General features: G+C 44.3%; 2 protein-coding genes across 3 annotated transcripts in view; both read left to right on the top strand.

Annotated features, from left to right (window-relative positions):
* Positions 1 to 11,943, top strand: part of cecr2 (CECR2 histone acetyl-lysine reader) — a 37,078-nt gene extending 25,135 nt beyond the window's left edge. For both annotated transcript variants that reach the window (XM_029434561.1, XM_029434562.1), the window contains exons 8-19: positions 1,094 to 1,180; positions 1,584 to 1,734; positions 2,676 to 2,805; positions 2,902 to 2,939; positions 3,026 to 3,117; positions 3,268 to 3,394; positions 4,171 to 4,556; positions 4,739 to 4,888; positions 5,030 to 5,828; positions 6,370 to 8,443; positions 9,007 to 9,074; positions 9,358 to 11,943. In XM_029434561.1, the coding sequence (XP_029290421.1) occupies positions 1,094 to 1,180; positions 1,584 to 1,734; positions 2,676 to 2,805; positions 2,902 to 2,939; positions 3,026 to 3,117; positions 3,268 to 3,394; positions 4,171 to 4,556; positions 4,739 to 4,888; positions 5,030 to 5,828; positions 6,370 to 8,443; positions 9,007 to 9,058 (4,086 nt within the window). In that variant the 3' untranslated portion in view covers positions 9,059 to 9,074; positions 9,358 to 11,943. The remainder of the gene's footprint in view (positions 1 to 1,093; positions 1,181 to 1,583; positions 1,735 to 2,675; positions 2,806 to 2,901; positions 2,940 to 3,025; positions 3,118 to 3,267; positions 3,395 to 4,170; positions 4,557 to 4,738; positions 4,889 to 5,029; positions 5,829 to 6,369; positions 8,444 to 9,006; positions 9,075 to 9,357) is intronic.
* Positions 11,944 to 13,276: 1,333 nt separating this feature from the next.
* On the top strand, positions 13,277 to 18,220 carry ada2a (adenosine deaminase 2a). Its single transcript, XM_029434007.1, has 10 exons — positions 13,277 to 13,508; positions 13,866 to 14,189; positions 14,755 to 14,974; positions 15,696 to 15,909; positions 16,002 to 16,129; positions 16,239 to 16,329; positions 16,459 to 16,567; positions 17,134 to 17,291; positions 17,425 to 17,627; positions 17,717 to 18,220. Exons 2-10 carry the CDS (start codon positions 13,886 to 13,888, stop codon positions 17,805 to 17,807), a joined length of 1,518 nt encoding a protein of 505 aa, XP_029289867.1. The 5' UTR covers positions 13,277 to 13,508; positions 13,866 to 13,885; the 3' UTR covers positions 17,808 to 18,220.
* Positions 18,221 to 19,088: the final 868 nt, after the last annotated feature.

The raw sequence follows: 19,088 nt of genomic DNA, 5'->3' as shown, positions 1-19,088 counted from the left end.
AGAGACAGGGGGAGAGAAGAGAAAAGAGAGAGAGGGAGGAGGAGAGAAGAGAAAGAGAGAAAATAGAGAGAGAAAAGAGAGAGAAAACCTCTCTCTCCCCCTCTTGTCTCTCTCTTCCCCTTACTCCCCCACCCTCTCCTTCTCTCCCCTCTCTCTCCCCCTCTCTCTCTCTCTCTCTCTCCCCCCCTCTCTCTCCCCCCCCTCTCTCTCCCCCCTCTCTGCCTCTCACTCCACACCCACATCTTCCTTCCTCTCACCTGCACACATACAAAGGCTTCATACAGTTGCATTTTTAGGCATCCCATGGTTGTTTTATGGATGACCAGAAGCCTGACTGCGACGCCTCTGTCCTGTTAGCTGCTCTGGGCTGACAGTAATTCCCAGTCTATCTTCTCTGATGAACTCAGACATGATCTGCAGAGGCCAGTCCCTGATACAGACAGCCTTTAAAGAGATCTGCTTGGAGCTCTCTGTTTGCTGCTGTTTCTCTCCTTTCTTTCCCTTGTGCCATATCTGTATCACTTATCTATCATTGATGTGGATTGAAATTGGGATTGTTGACTGAATTTCCAAGAATCATAGTGAGGGATTGAAAATATTGTGCTCAAAAGTTGCAATATTAGCTATCTGGTGCTATTTCATTGCGTTGTGTATTTGTCAAACTGATTGCTATGCTGTCACCCTCGGGGAAAGGTGGGGGAATGTAGGCAGCAGAAGAGAGAGGGTGACTTGGGGGAGGGGAGAGCAGAGCCACTGACCTCTCAATACTCGCTGCTCCTCCACAACTCCCCAGGGCCTGTCAGTGTGTTGGCTTGTGTGTGGCTGTCTGTCTTTCTGTCTTGAAGACTCAATCAGTAATGTGTTGACCATATAAATGACAGGCATATCCATGTGTAATTCAGAAAAAAGAGTTGTAATGGTAGATAAGAAATGAGCATGATTTAAAATATAATTGTCTTCGTCAGAAAAACATTAATAACTTTACTTGGCTTATTAAAAAATTAAATTAAATAAATCAGTTTGGGAGCGATACGAGGTTCCAATCCAGGATTGCTCCTTTATTTAAATTTGGTTCATTTTTTGTCTTTTTCAGGAGCGGGAGCAGAAACAGAAGCTACTGGACCCAACCCCAGTTCGCATTTCACAACGGTTCTCTGAACACATTCACCAAGAGGAGGAGGTTTGTGTGTGTTTTGTCTGTGTACATGTGTCCATGTTTTTTTGATAGTATGACAGACTGCAGGTACACTACTGCAGTAGCTGCTTTTCTGAAAAGACATCATAAAATGTTCAATTTGCACACATAAACTGAAGTGATTATTTTGTTTTACAATACTTCTAAATACTAAATGTTGTGCTTTTGTTATATGTTCAGGTTCAATGAGGTTGTTGATGTTTGTTTAACCCCTATCAGAACGTTGGGGTCTGGGTGTACCAGTTTGCTTCTTTACCTTATTCCTGGTGTATGGAAAATTGATATAGTTAAAGATATCCAACCTTCAGCTTCCACACATGTATTACAAACTGTCCTTCCATGAGTCCTGAGAATGATGAGACTAATGGGCTTGTGTGTATGTATCCAGGGCAACCTGAAGGCTATAGCGGAGGAGGAGAAGAAGAAATATGAAGAGCTTGACAGGCAGGTCCTGCTGTCCGAGCAGCGACGAGAAGAGGAAAGGCTTCAGCAAGAAGAACAACAGAGAGAAAAGATGGAGAAGATCAAAGCTGTGGAGGGTAAGATGGATGGCTACATAGATGTATGGAACACAAATAAAAAGATGTACAACTTCTGTTTGTTCAAAGAGTTAGCACTTTTTTCAGATCTAAGTAATTTCCCTGTGGTGCTGCAGCAAGCCCACATACTTATAAATCTGCTAGTATATGCACAAAGGATACAAAATAAAAATGAAGCGTAGTGCCAAAAGTCAAATATCAAGGAGCATCAATAATTTCACATTCTTTCATCAGCGATGACAGCAGCAGGTAGGGGGCTTTCATACTCTTCTATCAACTTGGGGATCAAGGGCAGAATGGATTGTGAAGGGCACGCCACACACAGACTTTCACATCTCCATTGCTGTGGTTTGCCTTGTAACGGCTTAAAAATTTGCAATAGCATAGCAGCGCTCAAAGCATTGTGATTTATGTATAGTACACAGAGACTGTGAGAGGGAATGTTCAGGGTATTTAATCACAGGATCACCCCCCCTCTCTCTCTGATGTCATCTGTCAAGGGTTAATGAACTGCTGATTGTGCTTCAGTGGAGGAGCCTCATTAATGTATTATAGATGAACAGCAGGACCTGGCCAGCTCTCTGTGTGGATTGCATATGTGGAATCCTCTCTCAAACCTCTTTAATTCACACTGCGGGGGGGGGGGGCGCGGCAGGCAGGCAGACAGGCAGGCAGGCAGGCAGGCCTCTCATGTTAAAAGATAACGCAGCGACACATATGCACTCTCTCTTCGCTGTTCTGCTCTTTTGATCAACTGGGCCTAAGAAAAGATGGCTGACGAAACTCTCCAAACCGCCTCAATGGACAGCAAGTGCATTTTAAACTGTAACTCAAGAGGCTAAAAAAGCAATTAAAACATTGTTTACCTGCAGCCTCCAGAGACAGTTTTTGTTCATTGTTTGTGTCTCTAATTGCCCCGTGCGTTGGTCATTCTCTCGCAGAGCGAGCAAAAAGACGGAAGATGCGAGAAGACAGGGCCTGGTTACTGTCTCAAGGAAAAGACCTTCCACCTGAACTCCTGAATCTGGAGCCTTCTTCTCCTGTCCACAGAACACGCAGGAATAAAGCATTGTAAGACTATTTGTACATTTGACTCCAGATTTCACTTTCTCCTTGAATGACTCCATGGTTAATTATTTGTAACATGTTGTATGTTTGACATTTCAGCTATGAAATTGATGATGACTACACTACTCTATACAAAGGTATGATTACTGAGCAGCAAGGCTGTTGCTTTATCTCAATCTGTATTTGCTCTAATGTCTGATCCGACCCAATGTCTTTTCTACAGTGCTTGAGGTCTTGAAAGCCCATAAAGATGCTTGGCCTTTCTTGGAGCCTGTGGATGACTCCTACGCCCCCAATTACCATGAGATCATCCAGGTACTAAATAAAACACAATGATAGCTGGCATGTAACAGTAGTTAGTGATATTCAGTTTGTATGTGTTCGTGTTTGTGGTTCACATCCCAACTAATGTGTTCAACCACAAATGTTGCATCACTTTTATTTGTTTTAACTTTATCCCCTCAGACTCCCATGGACCTGTCCACCATTGAAAAGAAGCTCAGTGATGGGGAGTACGTTGCTAAGGAGGAGTTTGCTGCCGACGTGAAGCTCATGTTTGAGAACTGCATCGAGTACAATGGCGAAGACAGCGGTAAATGAACACAGTTGCTCCACCCCAAAAGTGCTGCTTCCTTCATTAAGAATGTGTCCTCAGTAGAAAAACGAATACGTCAAAATCCATTTCAGTTGGTGTGTGATGTGAGAAAGAAGTGCATATATGAATTTTTGGGGTGAGAATCAGGGGGTGACAGTGGGAGAGAGAGCCAAAGAAAAGGGGGCCGAAGTGCTGCGTTGGGGCCGAAGCCAGGGCAGCCCTGACAGTGATTAATGAGGAGTGATTGAGCTGTGCTCCAGTGCTCAGGGGGATCTGAGCCCTGCAGTGCCAGAGAAACATTCCAGCCCCTAAGCCCCCTGTCTGGAGCCATCCATCCAACTGAATACTCTCCCCGGGGACAGGGGGAGGAGAGAGGTAAGGGGGCCCAGGGTGGTGCAGGAGGAGGAGGAAGGGGTTGGAGGAGCAGGGGGGTTGGAGGAGCAGGGGTCAACCTACGCCCTCTGACCTGGTCAGTCGGCCAACGCTGGGCTGAGAACAGAGGAGCAAGTCTATGTCTATGGCTACATGGCATGCATATTGTTCGGTTGTGTTTGAGTGTAAGGGAATGACTGAGAGATTGTGTGTGTGTGTGTGTGTGTGTGTGGTATGTGAAAGGGAGGGAGTGACTTGCAGATAAAAAGATAGTATTTGAGTGTACTGAAGTGTGCTACAGGTATTTGTTTTCGTGTGTGGCTGTGTGCAGAAAATGTGGTTGTGTAAGAACTTTTTATGTGTTTTATCATCTAAGCATTTTTATTTCTGTGTATCCCCAGAGTACACTATCATGGCGGAGTCTCTGGAACGGTGTTTTAGCCGGGCCTTATTAAAACACTTTCCATCCGAGGATGGCGACACGGACGAAGAATTCCACATCAACAGTGAAGACAAGGAGCGCAAGGACAAAAAGCGCAATCGCGGCAGCAGTAGACATTTGGGACCTGAAAGTCTGATCAAGGCCACTGAGCAAGTCCAACGTAAGCGGAACTCCCAAGGGGGCAAGGGCAGCACACTCTCAGGGGAAGAGGACAACAGCAAGTCAACAAGACCACCTCTTCCCCTTCGCTGGGCCAATGGCCCCCCTCACCCCCACGGCCTGCATCCAAGCCAGCAGCACATGCATGAAGGAGACATCAGGGGCATGTACCACCCAGGGCAACAGGTATCCACAGAATTCCTTGTTTTTTTGAAGTTCTTCTACATTTCTAAAAAACCTATGCACCTATTTCTCACCTATCCTACACAATGTTTCAACTAGCTATAAGAAACACCTTCATGTTTTTGTTTAGATTTCTTTCTGAATTGGGTAACTTCAACTGTGAATTCTCTCCTTTATCTTACCAGCTCCGTCGTCCCCCTGGTCCCCCTGGTCCTCATGGCTCACACATGTATGGCCAAAGAATGGCCATGGATCCCCGCTTCGCTTACCCAGCTCACATTCCAAGGCATGGAGACCCCAGTTTAAACCACTTGCCCCACAACTTTAACATGCAGGTATGCAGACACAATTATACCTTGCTAAACTTAATTATAACAATGTTTTTTACTGAAGGATCACCTTATTCTGTGTGTGATCTACATGGGTAAAACAGACTAATGTACAGTTATACTGATCAAAATGCCTTTTTCCCCTAGCATCGCATGGTTGAAGGACATCACATGGGTCCTAGATATCCAATGGTCCCAGATCCTAACCAGCAGCAGCCTCCACACCAGCACCGCTACATGGGTCCGACTCATGGCCCGTCTCTGGGCCCGCGTCCTGTCGGCCTCCACCCTGGCCCTCCTCCTGAAGCCAGCATGTATCCATCCCACCACCGTCCTGATGGCCACAGCATGCACCCCATGGGCAACAGATTCCCAGGGCCGGAGGGACCATCTCAGCACAACTACCCAGGCTTGAGGCCTCCCGGTATGGGCCTATCTAACATGTGGACTGGTATGAATCACCAGGAGAGACCCAATGGGATGCGCATGCAAGATCCCAACATGGTGAATCAGCGCAACTTTAGTTACGGTGGAGTCCCCCCTCCAGTGGGACATAAACCTTGGCCAGAAGCTGCTGGATACCCTCATCCTTCTCCCAATGCCCAGTATCAAATGTCTGCAGTGGTCAGCTCCCCGGGCCCCATGTCCTCACACCCCCCTGTTCCCCACCCAGACTCCTCTGGCAGGACACGCTTGGCTTCCATGCTGGAAAGCCCAGAGATGCTGGCCCTGCAGCAGCTGTCAGCCTCTTCGAGACCCCCTGCTGGTGCCCCTCATCAGCACATGGGCAACTTTCAGCAGCCTGGGCCCCCATCAGGAATTGGCAGCATCCCAGCTCACCCCTCTCAGCAGCCTCCCCCTGCCCCTGAGGTTCAGCTGCTGCGTCCTGCTAGAGACAATGGGCCAGACAGCCAGCCTTCCCAACAGACAGACATGCAGCCCAAAGGTAGACCTGACCTTCTCTCTCAGTATTTCACCCGCCATCTATATTCTGCATGAAGGAACCCAAGCACAGTCTAACCTTTTTAGAAAGTGTTCTTTCTAGACTGTAGTGTCTGCATGTGTTAATCAGCACAGCCCCTATCCTTGCCCTTCCTCTGTTTGCTTTATGCAATTTGTTTTTAATTATTTTTCACAGTAAGTGGTAAATTGAATATTCATTAGTTTAGTGAAATTTCATGCTAGTTGCTTTGAGGGTACAAAAGAGATGGCATGTCGTCAGTTAAGCTTCACTAGCAAGATAACAATGTGTTTGCATTCTCACTTTAAAGGAAAGGAACAGGACATTTCAGTATAAAGTGAAACAAACCTTGTCTATTTGTGTTTCTTTTGTATATTCTATGACACAGTACACAATATAATGCACTGGTATTGACTTACAACCTTGTTCTTGTAATAATAGTTGATCAATGTTCAACGTTAACTCCCCTTCCATTATTCTTTGAATGCTTTAATACTTTCTCTTTTATTATTTTGTGTGTTAACAGACTCAACACCAGAGGACAAAATGGCTGCCATCAACATTTCCGATGAAGCTTCATCACACAAAAACACTGTTTTAATTAACCAAGAGCACCCGTCCATCCGTAGCCCCACAGAAAACCACACTGGGCCCACGGAGGCAATGCAGAGCCCCCCACCCTCGAACTCGGACAGATCACAGGAGAATCCGTCTGGACCAGGACTCACACAGAGTTCAACAGAGAGCCACAAGCAGGAGGTAGACGGCCAGGGACAATCTGCCAGCCACTGTCCCATTCAACACATTAGTGTCACTACTGTTTCATCCCATCTCAACACAAGTAACAACAGCTCCACTGATCCCGCTCACCCCAACCACCCTCCTTATACACAGGACAGTCCACAGCAAAAAGCCCAGAGCTCTGCACTTCTTCATCACAACATACCGCCACTGCACGCTGCAGCATCGCAGATTTCCACTCTGCAAATGTCAGAGAGCAATTTGTCACACATGCAGAAGGAACATCAGCAAAGTGAACATAAGCAGAACATCCCAAAACAACCTCAGGCAACCCAGAGTACCCCTCCCCAATGTCACCCTCAGAGCTCTCCCCAGCAGTTGACCCAGAGCACACAGCAACACCATTCTCTGCTGCCCCCTCATCAAGTCCCCCAAAATGTCTCCCCACAACATCCTGCGCAGAGCAGCCCCATGCATGGGAAGCCACAGAGTTCCACACAAGGAGCCCAACCTGGACCCCCTCAGCCAGCTCCGCTCACCTCTTTGCCACCCAGTCATCCTACCCCACTATTACCTTCCCAGCCTAGCCCGGCAGACCATGGAGATCAAAGACCTAGTGAGCCTACAAGTAGACCGGCAGACACAGACGGCACCGCCGTTCCTCCACAGCACATGATGAAATCTGGGCCTCCGAATGTTATTCATAAACAGCAGGCTTTCAGCCCCAATCACCATCAAACCCAGCTGTTGGGTAGTAACCCAGGTATGCAGGCTCAGAGAGGGCCAGCACCTGCTCACAATCCAGCCATGCCTCCTCACTCCCAAGGCCAGGTAAATGGAGCCATGGGTCCATACGGCATGGGGAACCATCCACATCCGCACTACAGCCAGACAAACATGACCAGGCCCATGCCTCCTTCTGCTCACCATCCTTACCACAACCAGGCCATTAACCCCCTCCACAATCCTGCTCAGCACCCCGCCTACCACCAGCAGGGAGGGGCTGCCTACTCCTACCATACGCCAGGCCAACAGCACCCCCAGGCCCACCCTAACATGTACCCACCTCATCAGTACCAGCAGCAACACTACTTCCAACAACCCCACCCCCAAACCCAGGCACATAACCAAGTCAACAGTAGGGGGAGTTATCCTGCAGAGGAGTGGCATCGGCCTCATTATCAGTCTCGCCAACCGATGCCGCCCAACGCCTACCTACCTGCAGCTAGTGCCAGAGGCAACGGCCACTTGAAAGAGAGCAGTGTGTCACCACTGGGCTCTGAGGGCGCCAGTTTGGTGTCTCCTCGCCCCGTGCCTGAAGTCGGGCCGCACCCTGGAGGCCCAGAGGACAGGAAAAGCAGTGAAAGCAGGGAGCAGGCCAGTGGTGGAAGCCCAGCAAAGCAGGCTCACACTGAGAGCTCAGAGCGACCTGAAAGCCCTAAAGAAATCCTGGACCTCGACAGTCACAATGCTGCTGCCCGCCGCCGTAGCGCCCAGCCACCTCAGCAGCACCCTCCTGCCTCCGCTGCGCACATGGTGTCTGGCTTCATGTACGACCCTCGCGCCGTGCACCCTGGGATGCAGCGAGGCGGCGTTCCTCCACCCCACATGATGTTTCAGGCTTGTGGAGATCTCAACAGAGCCCCTTACCCTGGCCAGCCATACCCAGATCCAGGACACTATGCCTCCCAAAGACCTCACCCACACCTGATGGAGGCTCTGCAGCGGCCCCAGCAGCTACCTTACTCACCGGGTCAGACACGCATGACCATGTACAGACACCCCCGGCCTGCGGGGCACTTCCAGGGCATGATGATTCAGCAGAGAGGCCTGGCACCAGAACACTTCCTACACCCAGGGTAAAATTATTAATCCAGTTTGGAGCCTCAATATTGTTATTCTCTCTGTGTTTGTAGTCTTACGTCTCAGTCAGTACTTTTTAATTGGGCTATACACAAAATAAATCTAATTAATAATAAAAATGTACAACTAGTATTTGTTTCTTTGGCTGTGAAAGGCCTCAGACATGCTAGGGGAAGTTAGGCTTGCAGGAACCTCCAAACAAAATGTATGGGCTGGGATTAAAAAAGGAAGTGCCTTTGACAAGCCACACGTCAAACGTTTTGCACTGCCACCACACCACCTGATACACTGTGACCTGCATGTTGTTGTTTGATTTTCTACTAATGAATCTATTAGTTGATTGACAGGAGCTCAATCAACAGCAATCTTCTGCCTGATTTGAATTAATTTCACTAATTTATCAAGCAAAAATGCTAAACATCCTTAGTGAAGCAACCTTTATGAAGCTTGATTTAGTTTGGAGTATACTTCCGGCCCAACAGTGGCAGCAGGACTGTTTACGTGTTTATAACAATGTTAACAACATTGTTGTTTTCTTTTTGTTTATTTGTGGTCACAGGCAACAGATGATGGCTGCTCCAGGCGGCCCGAGCAGTAAACAAGGAGTGTGACAAGTAACATATCAGAGTGAGTAGAACGTTCAACATATTACACTATATGTTGAAACTTTGTCTCGTGGCTTCTACCAACTCCCTTTTTATCATCCTTCCTTAAACATTTATTTACAGCGTGTTAGGCATCTATTCCTAAGAACATGAACACGCTGCCAAAAGGCATTCATACATTTCTGAAGGGAGCAAAACACAGAAGTGATACCATGACGTTGTCGGTCTATGTTCGTGTTGTGTGCCAGTCCTAAATGTTCCTCGATAAATGTAAGGTATTAAACTCATTCATCTTCTTCTTACAGGCATGTTATTATCAAAGAACATCTGGACGAAGCAGTGAGCCAAATGTGAGCATTCTGACTAGATATGGACACTAGACACTTTGCTCCACATTCAGCTCGGTCTTGGCCCACCACTGAACTTGGAAGATCCAACCAGGCAGCTGGTATTACTGAGATAATAATAATAATAATGTGAACTGTTATTGAGCCTTTGAGAACAATTCTCTTTTGGCTTGCCTTTCTTCACATAGAGCTCTGTGGAACTGCCAGTTCATCAGAAGGGCAGTCTTTTTAACCACTAGGCCAACCTGCCAAACACAGAGGACCCGACCTGCAAGAACACTGGACAAGCCCTCTCCTCCTCTCTGAACAACGCAAATCTGAATGGATTAAAGGACACTGAGCACTCTCTTGTCCACTAACTGCAGTGCTTGATGGAGCTTTTAATCTACTGACAGAACTAAGGAGGACTGTGATGAAGACGAGAGGGACTGTTTTTACTATATCCTGTTCCAACCCTATCTTTAAACTCAGGTGTAGAAAAGGAGGTACTTTGAGACTGTCACCCTAACCCAGTCAACTCACAGGCCCCTTTGCAATTGCCTTGTTTTCCTTTGTGAATGTATGAGTGAATGTGTAGATACTAAGGCGTGTACAGCAGATTAACTGCATGTGAAGCATAAACTGTCCTGAAAAAATGTCAATTTAATGTCCATTTCCACCCCAACCCTAACCGTGTTCCTCTAGTTCTGGAGTAAACGCGCAGTATATGCATCTTTTCAAAGCTGCCTTCATTGTCAAGAATGTCTAGCAGAGAGGGACTGGCAAAGATGCCACAATTTGTATCCAACTAAGTCTCTGTTATGCACTATGGATTTTGTTAGTCTAGACATCCTGGAATTGAGTGGCCTTGGATTGTCTTATTTTTAGTCAAACACATATATGTATGAAAATATATCCTTACCTCTTGTCCCAGATGGGGGCAATTCTAAAATGTCCTGCTAGCTGGTAAATGCACATGCACCGAACAAACGCATACACATCCAATCCTGCTGTTGATGGTTTTATTTGTGACATTTATTTCATTCCACCTATTCATATGTACTTTATTTGTTAATTCGCGGCTCTGCCCTTTTGCATGGTTGCTTCTTTGAGTGCTTCCTCTTCCCCATATCAATACTAGACTTATCCTCAGGGTGTACAGTTTCTATATACGGGTATTTTTCTGCATTATTTGAAGGAGGAGAAGCATAAGGAAAATGGGACTGCAACTGTGGCAAATCAATCCACCTCATGTGACGAACTTAACTCCTTTTAGGTCGGAGTTCATTGACCGTAACAATATATGGCTCATCACACTGCCAAACTATTGGACTCCCCCCCCCCCCCCCCCCCCCAAACTTGAGACTGTGGAGGTTTTGTCCCGCACCCTACACCTTATTATATCCATGTTGCACCTGTTTAACGATGGCAGCAAATGAATCTACCTCATCTAGCCAGTCGGTGGCATCTACTGAGTCCCTCCACGTCCTCTCCTCGCCCTGCCAGACTCTTGTGCATCAACATTTTGTGACCAGCTGGTGATCTTAGCACCACTTTATAGTTTGTAGTCTTACAGAACTGGCAATGAAGTGGCAAAACAATAGGTGTTTTTTAAAAGAAGCAATCCTTGAAAGTGTACACTATCTTTTTAATGGGACAGCACTTTCATTCTCAGTTTTTTTTAAATGGAGTATGATGGACAATATTACATCACAGGTCTGAAACGGGACACCGTAAATTAGTCTGTAGTTGTACAGATTGCATGCCTTCCTGCCTAAAGGTTGTTGAAACTAGACACAGTAGGCAGTATTCCAGTCTAGGGTCTGTAATAGACCGCATAGAGTTTGGTGACATTATGGGTTTACTATCTTCCTTAGTAATTAGGTACCTAAGGCATTGTACGTAAATATTTGAGGAAGGATGATGGAATAGGAAAGTGCTAGAAGCTGTGAGACAATTTTCTAAATGTGTCACACAGGACTTGCTAATTTGTTAAAATAGGGAATTTTCTCAATATTTAGCAGGCCTGATAGGGCCACTTTGGAGGTAGTGTGTTCACTCGTGCTGTCTAATGTATGAAGGACAGTGTTGATTTTAAAGGTCCAAGGTTGTGATACTGTCTTATGCTGTACAGATGTTGTGTGTGTGTGTGTGTGTGTGTGTGTTTCTGGTGTGTAGAATCGACACCAGATGTTCGGAAGTGTGTATTCATCTCTCACTTTTACTCTGCTGTCATCTCTCTGCACTAGTGAAAACCATTTAGATGTGATTAAATGTGAATCATATTTATTTTGTCTTTTAAGAATTTTTGTAAATTTTTGGACTTGTTTTAATATAACTGTGGTGTATGTTTCTTTTTTCTTTATTTTCTTGACGTTGGTTTTTTTTTTAAAGCAGTTGTCTTTTACCTCAGTAGCATGGTGGCATTGAAAAAAGACATGTGTGTTTCATTTTTAAGATGTTTACAAGTTCTTATCTGACTGACATAGATTATTTTGAAAAATGGAACGGAGTATTTTCTATACTGTACATTTCTTAGAAATAAATCTCTTTTCTCGAACAAGAGTTAGTTTTGTTATCATTGTCAATTTTTTTTAAATAATTGCATAAGGAAAAAAATAACTTAATTACTAATCACATCGCTGCAGCAGCAGATCACTGGATTATTCTCCCTTGTAACAGTCGATCTTAACACTGCTGTGAAAAAATAGACTCAAAACGAGGCTGTGCCGTCCTTTAGTAATGGGGCATGTATCTATAATCCGTTAAAGAAACTGAAAGGCCAAAAGTAATGAAATGCAAACAGACAAAACAAGAGGGCCAATGCACGACAATACAATAATCTATTGGAGCGCCTCACGCCATCGCCTTCAATTAGTGCTTATCCTCTTGACGAACACCCTCCACAGATTGTAATGCTGCTTTGTTTGAACCTTCTCATGTCTGCAGGAGTCATTGATGTGACATCGGTGTAAGAGGAAGCAGCATGGCTCCTTAGGCTTCATTCAAGGGGCTCCTTGTAAACAAACAAGTAAAAAAATAAAAAATAATAATTCAGACCTAATGTGGACTTGGCAGTGGAAAAAACATAAAGTGGGGCATGTAATTTAGATACTTTAACCAAGCAGTTCGTATAACTAAAATCTGAAAGTTAAACAATGTATAACTGTAAACAAATAGCTTAATAGTAGAAATGATGCTGTACAAATGTCTACATTTCTGTTGAAAGATAGTGGACATTAGTTCTGTCTATGACACAAATATGTTAGTGTTAGTGTTTTATAGAGATATTAGATTGACTTCAGTAAAACAAAAGCAAATCAAAGAGAAACCCTTAACGGAAACATTTATCATAAGGTGCTTTTTCCAATACAACTTCTCCAAACACTTTGAAAATAATTGTTGATGTATATCTGCAATTGAGTCTTTAAGTGTTTATGCTTCTAACTTTTTAAGTGGTCAATCCTTCCATAATATGAATCTCTATTTAATTTGGAAAATCCAAACAAAACATTATCCCATTTGAAATATTGAATATATCTGCTGATATGCAGATTTATTCCATTAAGATCACCATTTTAATAACCGGTGTCTCTCATGTGTCACTGGATATTGTGTAATTATTCTGTTTTACATTTTAGGAACTTGCTTTTTTGAGTAATATCTGTGCATGTCTCGAAAAGAAACGTGCTTTTTTGCTGATAAATGTAGTATTTAATGCTACCATTTAAAAGAAAATCCGTTTTCAATTCAATTCAAATCTGATTGTATCTATGATTATAACCTAACCCACACTCCACCAATCAAATTATCATCATTGGTAAATTTCAGCCAATCACAGCGGGACAGAGGCGGGCTTTTCATGTACCCTGAGAAAAAGCTTTGCCTGACAGGCGAAACAAAAACACCAAATAAAAATCGTAATGCCAAACACTACTGTAGCTTTAGCGCTGTGTATTTGCTAGCGTGATCATTTGTGTGACACTGATGTAATAAAGCAAGCTCTTTGCAAAAGCACATTTTCAGCTGACACCGTCGAGCCAGTTTTCCCGTCGTCCTCTGTTTCTTAAATTGATTCTCAACTGGACTTGTTTACAAAGTCGTGGCCAGCTGCCGAGGCACCAGCTAAGGTATTATTAACTCCGTTTAGATATCGTAGATAGTAACGTTAACTAGTCTACTTGTGTCTAATGTCTGCTCAGCCTTCTTCACAAATGAACATGTTAACCTAGCATTGTTAGCTCATTTGCACTCTTAACTGTGATTGTGTAACGTACACCCGTCATGCATTTGAGTTATTCATTACCATCGCTTCACTTTTCTCTCGGTAACTAATATAGGGAAGTAAAAATCACGTGGTGATGTTTTTATGCCAGTGGTTTATTTTCTACCTCCTCTAGTGTTGCACAACTGTTCGGTTCTCGAAACAAGCTTTCTTCACTATTCTGTGAGGTCGGCGTTAACCCTGTTTTTGTTTCCTCTGTAAGGTCCACACACTCTCCGGACCATGGCAGTGTTGCTACAGCGCCACCACGCGGCTGTGGCCTGTCTGCTCTTGTACTACTTGACCGGTGGCCTGTCCGCCCCAGACCCCAGGCAGAGAGAGGCCCTGATCCAGCTGGAGGCCTCCATGCAGACAGGTGGGCAGATGGTGCTGACGGATGTTGAGCAGCTGCTGGACGCTCTTCTGTTTAAAATGAAGCAGGAGGAGATAGCGAGAGCAGATTTTCCTCCCGCCATGCACTTCTTCAAGGCCAGGGACCTCATCAGGACCAGTCCCATCTTCAACCTGCTGCAGAAGATGCCTAAAGGTATGTTCAGTCTCACACGTCATAGCATGTTTATACACATCTTGTACTTTTGCTATTGCTTGTGAAAATGACCTGTTTTCAAAATCAAATTGCAGCAGATTTGGTGTATTTTCTTATCAATCAAAAATCCTTTCTTGTACTGAAAGAATATTCTTCCTCCAAATGAGCTGGCCAGTACATTGTATCTTGTTTAGGGCTGAAACAATTAGTTGATTCATCATGATTAATCCCCAAACCCCTACTTGTAGTTTCTCAGTAGTGAAAATGATCTCATTTTCTTCAGAGTAAACTAAATATTGTTGAGTTTTGGACTGTCAGTCAGACAAAACAAGACATTTGAAGATGTGACCTTGGACTCTGGGATGGACGTTGTTCTACTATTGCGTGACATTGTATAGGCTAAACGATGAATCAGTTAATCGAGACGATTATTGGTGCAGGTTTGTGTGTGATACTAATAAAAATGCTGAAATATTACATAATTGTTTTACACGTTTTTAATGAAGAATCAGACTTGTATTCAAGTTCTTTATTTATTTATAATTGTGTAATTCACTGTTTTCAGGGGGAGCTCTCCATGTTCATGACTTTGGCATGGTAGATGTGGAGTGGCTGGTGAAGAACGTGACCTATCGGCCCCACTGCTACATGTGCTTCACTGACATCCAGTCCGTCAGATTCATCTTCTCGTCCCGATGGCCCAAAGCTCTGCCACATTGCTCACCCTGGACCCTGCTGGAAAACCTCAGGGCCAAGATGGTCAATACCACGGATCTCGACAACAGGTGCAGTTTTATTTGGTTGATCTTGGAGAGGACAAATATTGAATTCAAAGATTCACAGTTTATTTTAATTGTATGTAATCACATCCTGATGATTGGGCTCTTAATTCTTCTCTGAGTCTACATGTTGCTCTTTTTTTTCTGTGTGTGTCATGTTGCGTGTCCAACAGCACCAGCTATTTTATTGCACTATGAAATGCACTGGTGTGCACTTTTCCACTATGTGTGCCAATGACCTGAAATGTACCTCTTCATTTAATTAAAGCTACAGAAGCCTCTAAAAATGTTTTCCCTTTTGTTGCATCTTGTTGCCATAACTGAGGGCTTTTAATCAGTGTTTTTCACTCTGCTACTTCTGTCAGTTACCTAAAACTCACATGCAAAGGAGGAAGTAGGCCCTTAAGCACATGACTCCATGCCGAATTTAGCATTATGGTAATCTCTGTTTAGAACATCTGTGTTAGTCCGGATGGCAGTATAATTTGTAGCCAGGTGCAGTTATATTTAAAAGGTCCCAAACAATGAAATCATTACTCCCTTAATGAGACTTTTGATCATTTTCTTGGTTGCACTTTTTGGTTAAACCCAAGAGTGTAGAGCATGAGGTCACCACAGCAGATGCACTGTTTTCAAAGAAAGCTCAAGGTCTTGTGTTGTCGACAGTGTTAAATTGACCCCAAATGTCACAGAGGATCTGATCACAACCATGTCTTCACATTTACAGCATCATGGGCAACATGACGCTCTTCACTGATCAGGATCCAGAAACGCTGTACCCCAGTCAGGATGTGATATGGGATAAGTTTGAACAGACCTTCCTTGCACTGTGGGGTCTGGTCACATACGCTCCTGTGTTCAGAGACTATTACTACCAAGGTCTCACCCAGTTCTACATGGATAACGTCATGTACCTGGAGCTGCGAGCTTTACTCCCAGAGGTACACTAGTGTCATGCCATGCGTGTGTGTGTTCAGTGCATTCGCTTGTTTGTTTAAGTATTATTGTTATAAGTGGGGCTTTTGGTACTCAGATATACGAGTTGGACGGCAGCACTCATGACGCAGCCTGGACTCTGAAGACCTACCAGGAGGTCACCCGACAGTTCACAGCAGACCACCCGGACTTCTTTGGCGCAAGAATCATCTTCACAATCCATAGGTGGCTCCTCTTTCAATAGATCTTATTAGTCCGACTGGCGTGCTACTTAATGGCAGACATAAGAGGATGTTGATATAATTCTAATCACTCACTGTACTGTATGCTTCAGGGGAGTAAATGCATCCGTGATGGCCAGTGTTGTGGAGGAGGCTATGAAGCTGCAGAGAGACTTCCCAGACATCATGGCTGGCTTTGACATGGTGAGGAGCAACAGTTATTGCTCGAGTGCGTACCGAGTTTTAGTTGCACTTACAATGCGGATAATTAGACGGTTTTGAATCAGAGAAAGCAAACATAACATACATATTGTTTACTTTCTACATGCACAGGTGGGCCGCGAGGATAGAGGCAGACCCCTGTGGTACTTCAGAGATGCCTTGTCCCTGCCAGTAGAGAGAGGGGTGACACTTCCTTTCTTTTTCCATGCTGGAGAGACCGGTGAGCTCATAAGCTTTGTACAGTATTACACGGCATATTGTGCAGCATATGGCTCTGAGGTTAATCTGTACATGAGGTTTAGGGATAATCATCTTGTCAGATAAATGTGTGAAATAGTAGTAGCTGTCTGGATGTTCATGCCTTGCATGTAAAATACAAAGTGCATCAGTAACTTTGTGTAACTAAGGTGTAGAAATTCTAAGCAAATGCTATTTTAGGAATGTTGTATTTATAAGTGAACTTACCCAAAGGAAAACTCTTCAAGATATGATATAAAACATTCTTTGTCACACACTTAAAAAGTAAATGTACTTTTTCAGGCTTACAATGGCCAGCTTTATAGTTAAATGAACAAAGAAGTACATGTATGTTCTCACTGTTGACAGTGTTATAGCCCTAAAGCAAAAATGAAGTACCATGCAAACCTTATCATAAGCGTTATAAATTGTTGCAAAACCAAATAAATCAAATAGTTTCCAATAGTAAAATTTAGCGAGAGGAAATATAAGTAATTTAAGAACTGTCACACTTGTAAAAACATTTATATTTCTCTCTTCTACACGCAGACCTCGAGGGCTCAGAGGTGGACCAGAACTTGTTGGATGCTCTTCTGTTGAACACTTCCCGTATTGGCCATGGATTTGCTCTACTACGCCACCCAGTGGCCAAAGATATATCCAGAAAGAGAGGTGTGGCTCTGGAAGTGTGCCCCATCTCCAACCAGGTACACAATCATCTTGTAAAGCAAACTGTACCATAAAATACTTAACTTGTTGCTAGCTACTAGAGTGTAATACTTAAAATCCTATGAAACACTAAGGCTGTGATTGAATATCTCTTTTTCTGTCGTCGTTCAGGTGATGAAGCTAGTAAAAGATCTGCGGAACCACCCGGCAGCTGCGCTGATGTCAGAGAACCACCCAGTGGTCATCAGCTCTGATGATCCTGGCATGTTCGGTTCCTCTGGACTCTCTTATGACTTCTATGAAGCTTTTGTGGGCTTCGGTGGGATTAGATCTAATTTAGGCACCCTCAAAGAGCTGGCCATAAACTCTCTTAGGTGAGGTTCAGCTGAGGTGACAAGAGATTTACAAATTACAACTGAGTTGTGGGTGACTGCTCACTGACCTCTCCCTGTCTGTCTTCCAGGTATAGCTCTTTGACTCCAAAGCAACAGGAGAAAGCTGTGGTTCTGTGGCAGAGAAGATGGGATACGTTTGTCTCCGAAAATGCTTTTTAGAAAAAAACTCATTTTTCGTCTGTTGGGCATTGCCTTCGCGCTTCTTTTGCAAAAAGGAACGCCTTGTTGCGTAGGTAAATTATAAATGGGAATGGAAAAGAGTGCTTCAACAAATATGGGACAACAAAGATAGTTGGTGGTTGGATAGTGACCTTTTTCACAAAAGACAATTTGGCATCTTACAGTAGGTAAAGCACTGGGATGAATAAGGAAATTAATGACAGAACAGAGCCATTCCTAATGTTATCAGGAACACCTGTACTTGACCTACTATGATGAGTGGTATCTGCTGTGAAACACAGACAAAACTGAAGTTATTATACTTGGCCCTAAACGCCTCCGAAACGCATTTTCTAATGACATAGAAGCTCTGGATGGCATTAATTTGGCCTCCAGCACCACTGTAAGGAATCTTGACGTCATCTTTGATAAGGATCTGTCTTTTAACTTCCACATAAAACAAATCTCAAGGACTGCCTTCTTTCATCTACGTCACATTGCAAAAATAAGACACATCCTGTCTCAAAATGATGCAGAAAAACTAGTCCATGTATTTGTTACTTCAAGGCTGGATTACTGCAACTCATTGTTATCAGGTTGTCCCAAAAAGTCGCTTAAGACTCTTCAGTTGATCCAAAATGCAGCGGCACGTGTATTGACAAGAACTAGGAAACGGGATCATATTACTCCTGTATTAGCTGCTCTGCACTGGCTCCCGGTAAAATACAGAATAGAATTCAAAATCCTTCTCCTGACTTACAAATCAATTAATGGTCAGGCTCCAGCATATCTTAAAGATCTCATAGTACCTTATAAACCAACTAGAGCATTACGCTCCCAGACTGCAGGGTTACTTGTAGTTCCTAGAGTCTCTAAGAGTACAATGGGAGCCAGAGCCTTCAGCTATCAAGCCCCTCTCCAGTGGAACCAGCTTCCAGTTTGTGTTCGGGAGGCAGACACCCTCTCCACATTCAAGAGTAGGCTCAATACTTTCCTTTTTGATAAAGCTTATAGTTAGGGCTGGCTCAGGTTTGCCCTGGATCAGCCCCTAGTTATGCTGCTATAGGCTTAGACAGCCGGGGGACACCTTCCTGCTCTCTTCCTCCCCTCCCTCTCTTCTTCTCCCTCTCTATCTGTATGCATTTATGTAAATGTATGTTACTAACTCACCATCCGGGGTATCATCCCCGGAGTGTCTGTCTCTCATGTGGCAGGTTGCCACTGATAAAGTTTACGTCAGGATCATGAATCGTGACAGTGCCTGCTGACCTGGTCCTGCAG

This window comes from Cottoperca gobio, chromosome 6 (assembly GCF_900634415.1).
Source record: "Cottoperca gobio chromosome 6, fCotGob3.1, whole genome shotgun sequence".
Classification (NCBI taxonomy): domain Eukaryota; kingdom Metazoa; phylum Chordata; class Actinopteri; order Perciformes; family Bovichtidae; genus Cottoperca; species Cottoperca gobio.
This window is presented reverse-complemented; position numbering and strand designations above follow the sequence as displayed.

Coding starts and splice junctions, on each gene's coding strand:
- ada2a (XM_029434007.1), top strand. CDS start 13,886: ATGGCAGTGTTGCTACAGCGCCACCACGCGGCTGTGGCCTGTCTGCTC. Junction 14,190..14,754: donor GCTGCAGAAGATGCCTAAAG/GTATGTTCAGTC, acceptor CACTGTTTTCAG/GGGGAGCTCTCCATGTTCAT. Junction 16,568..17,133: donor TTTCCATGCTGGAGAGACCG/GTGAGCTCATAA, acceptor TTCTACACGCAG/ACCTCGAGGGCTCAGAGGTG.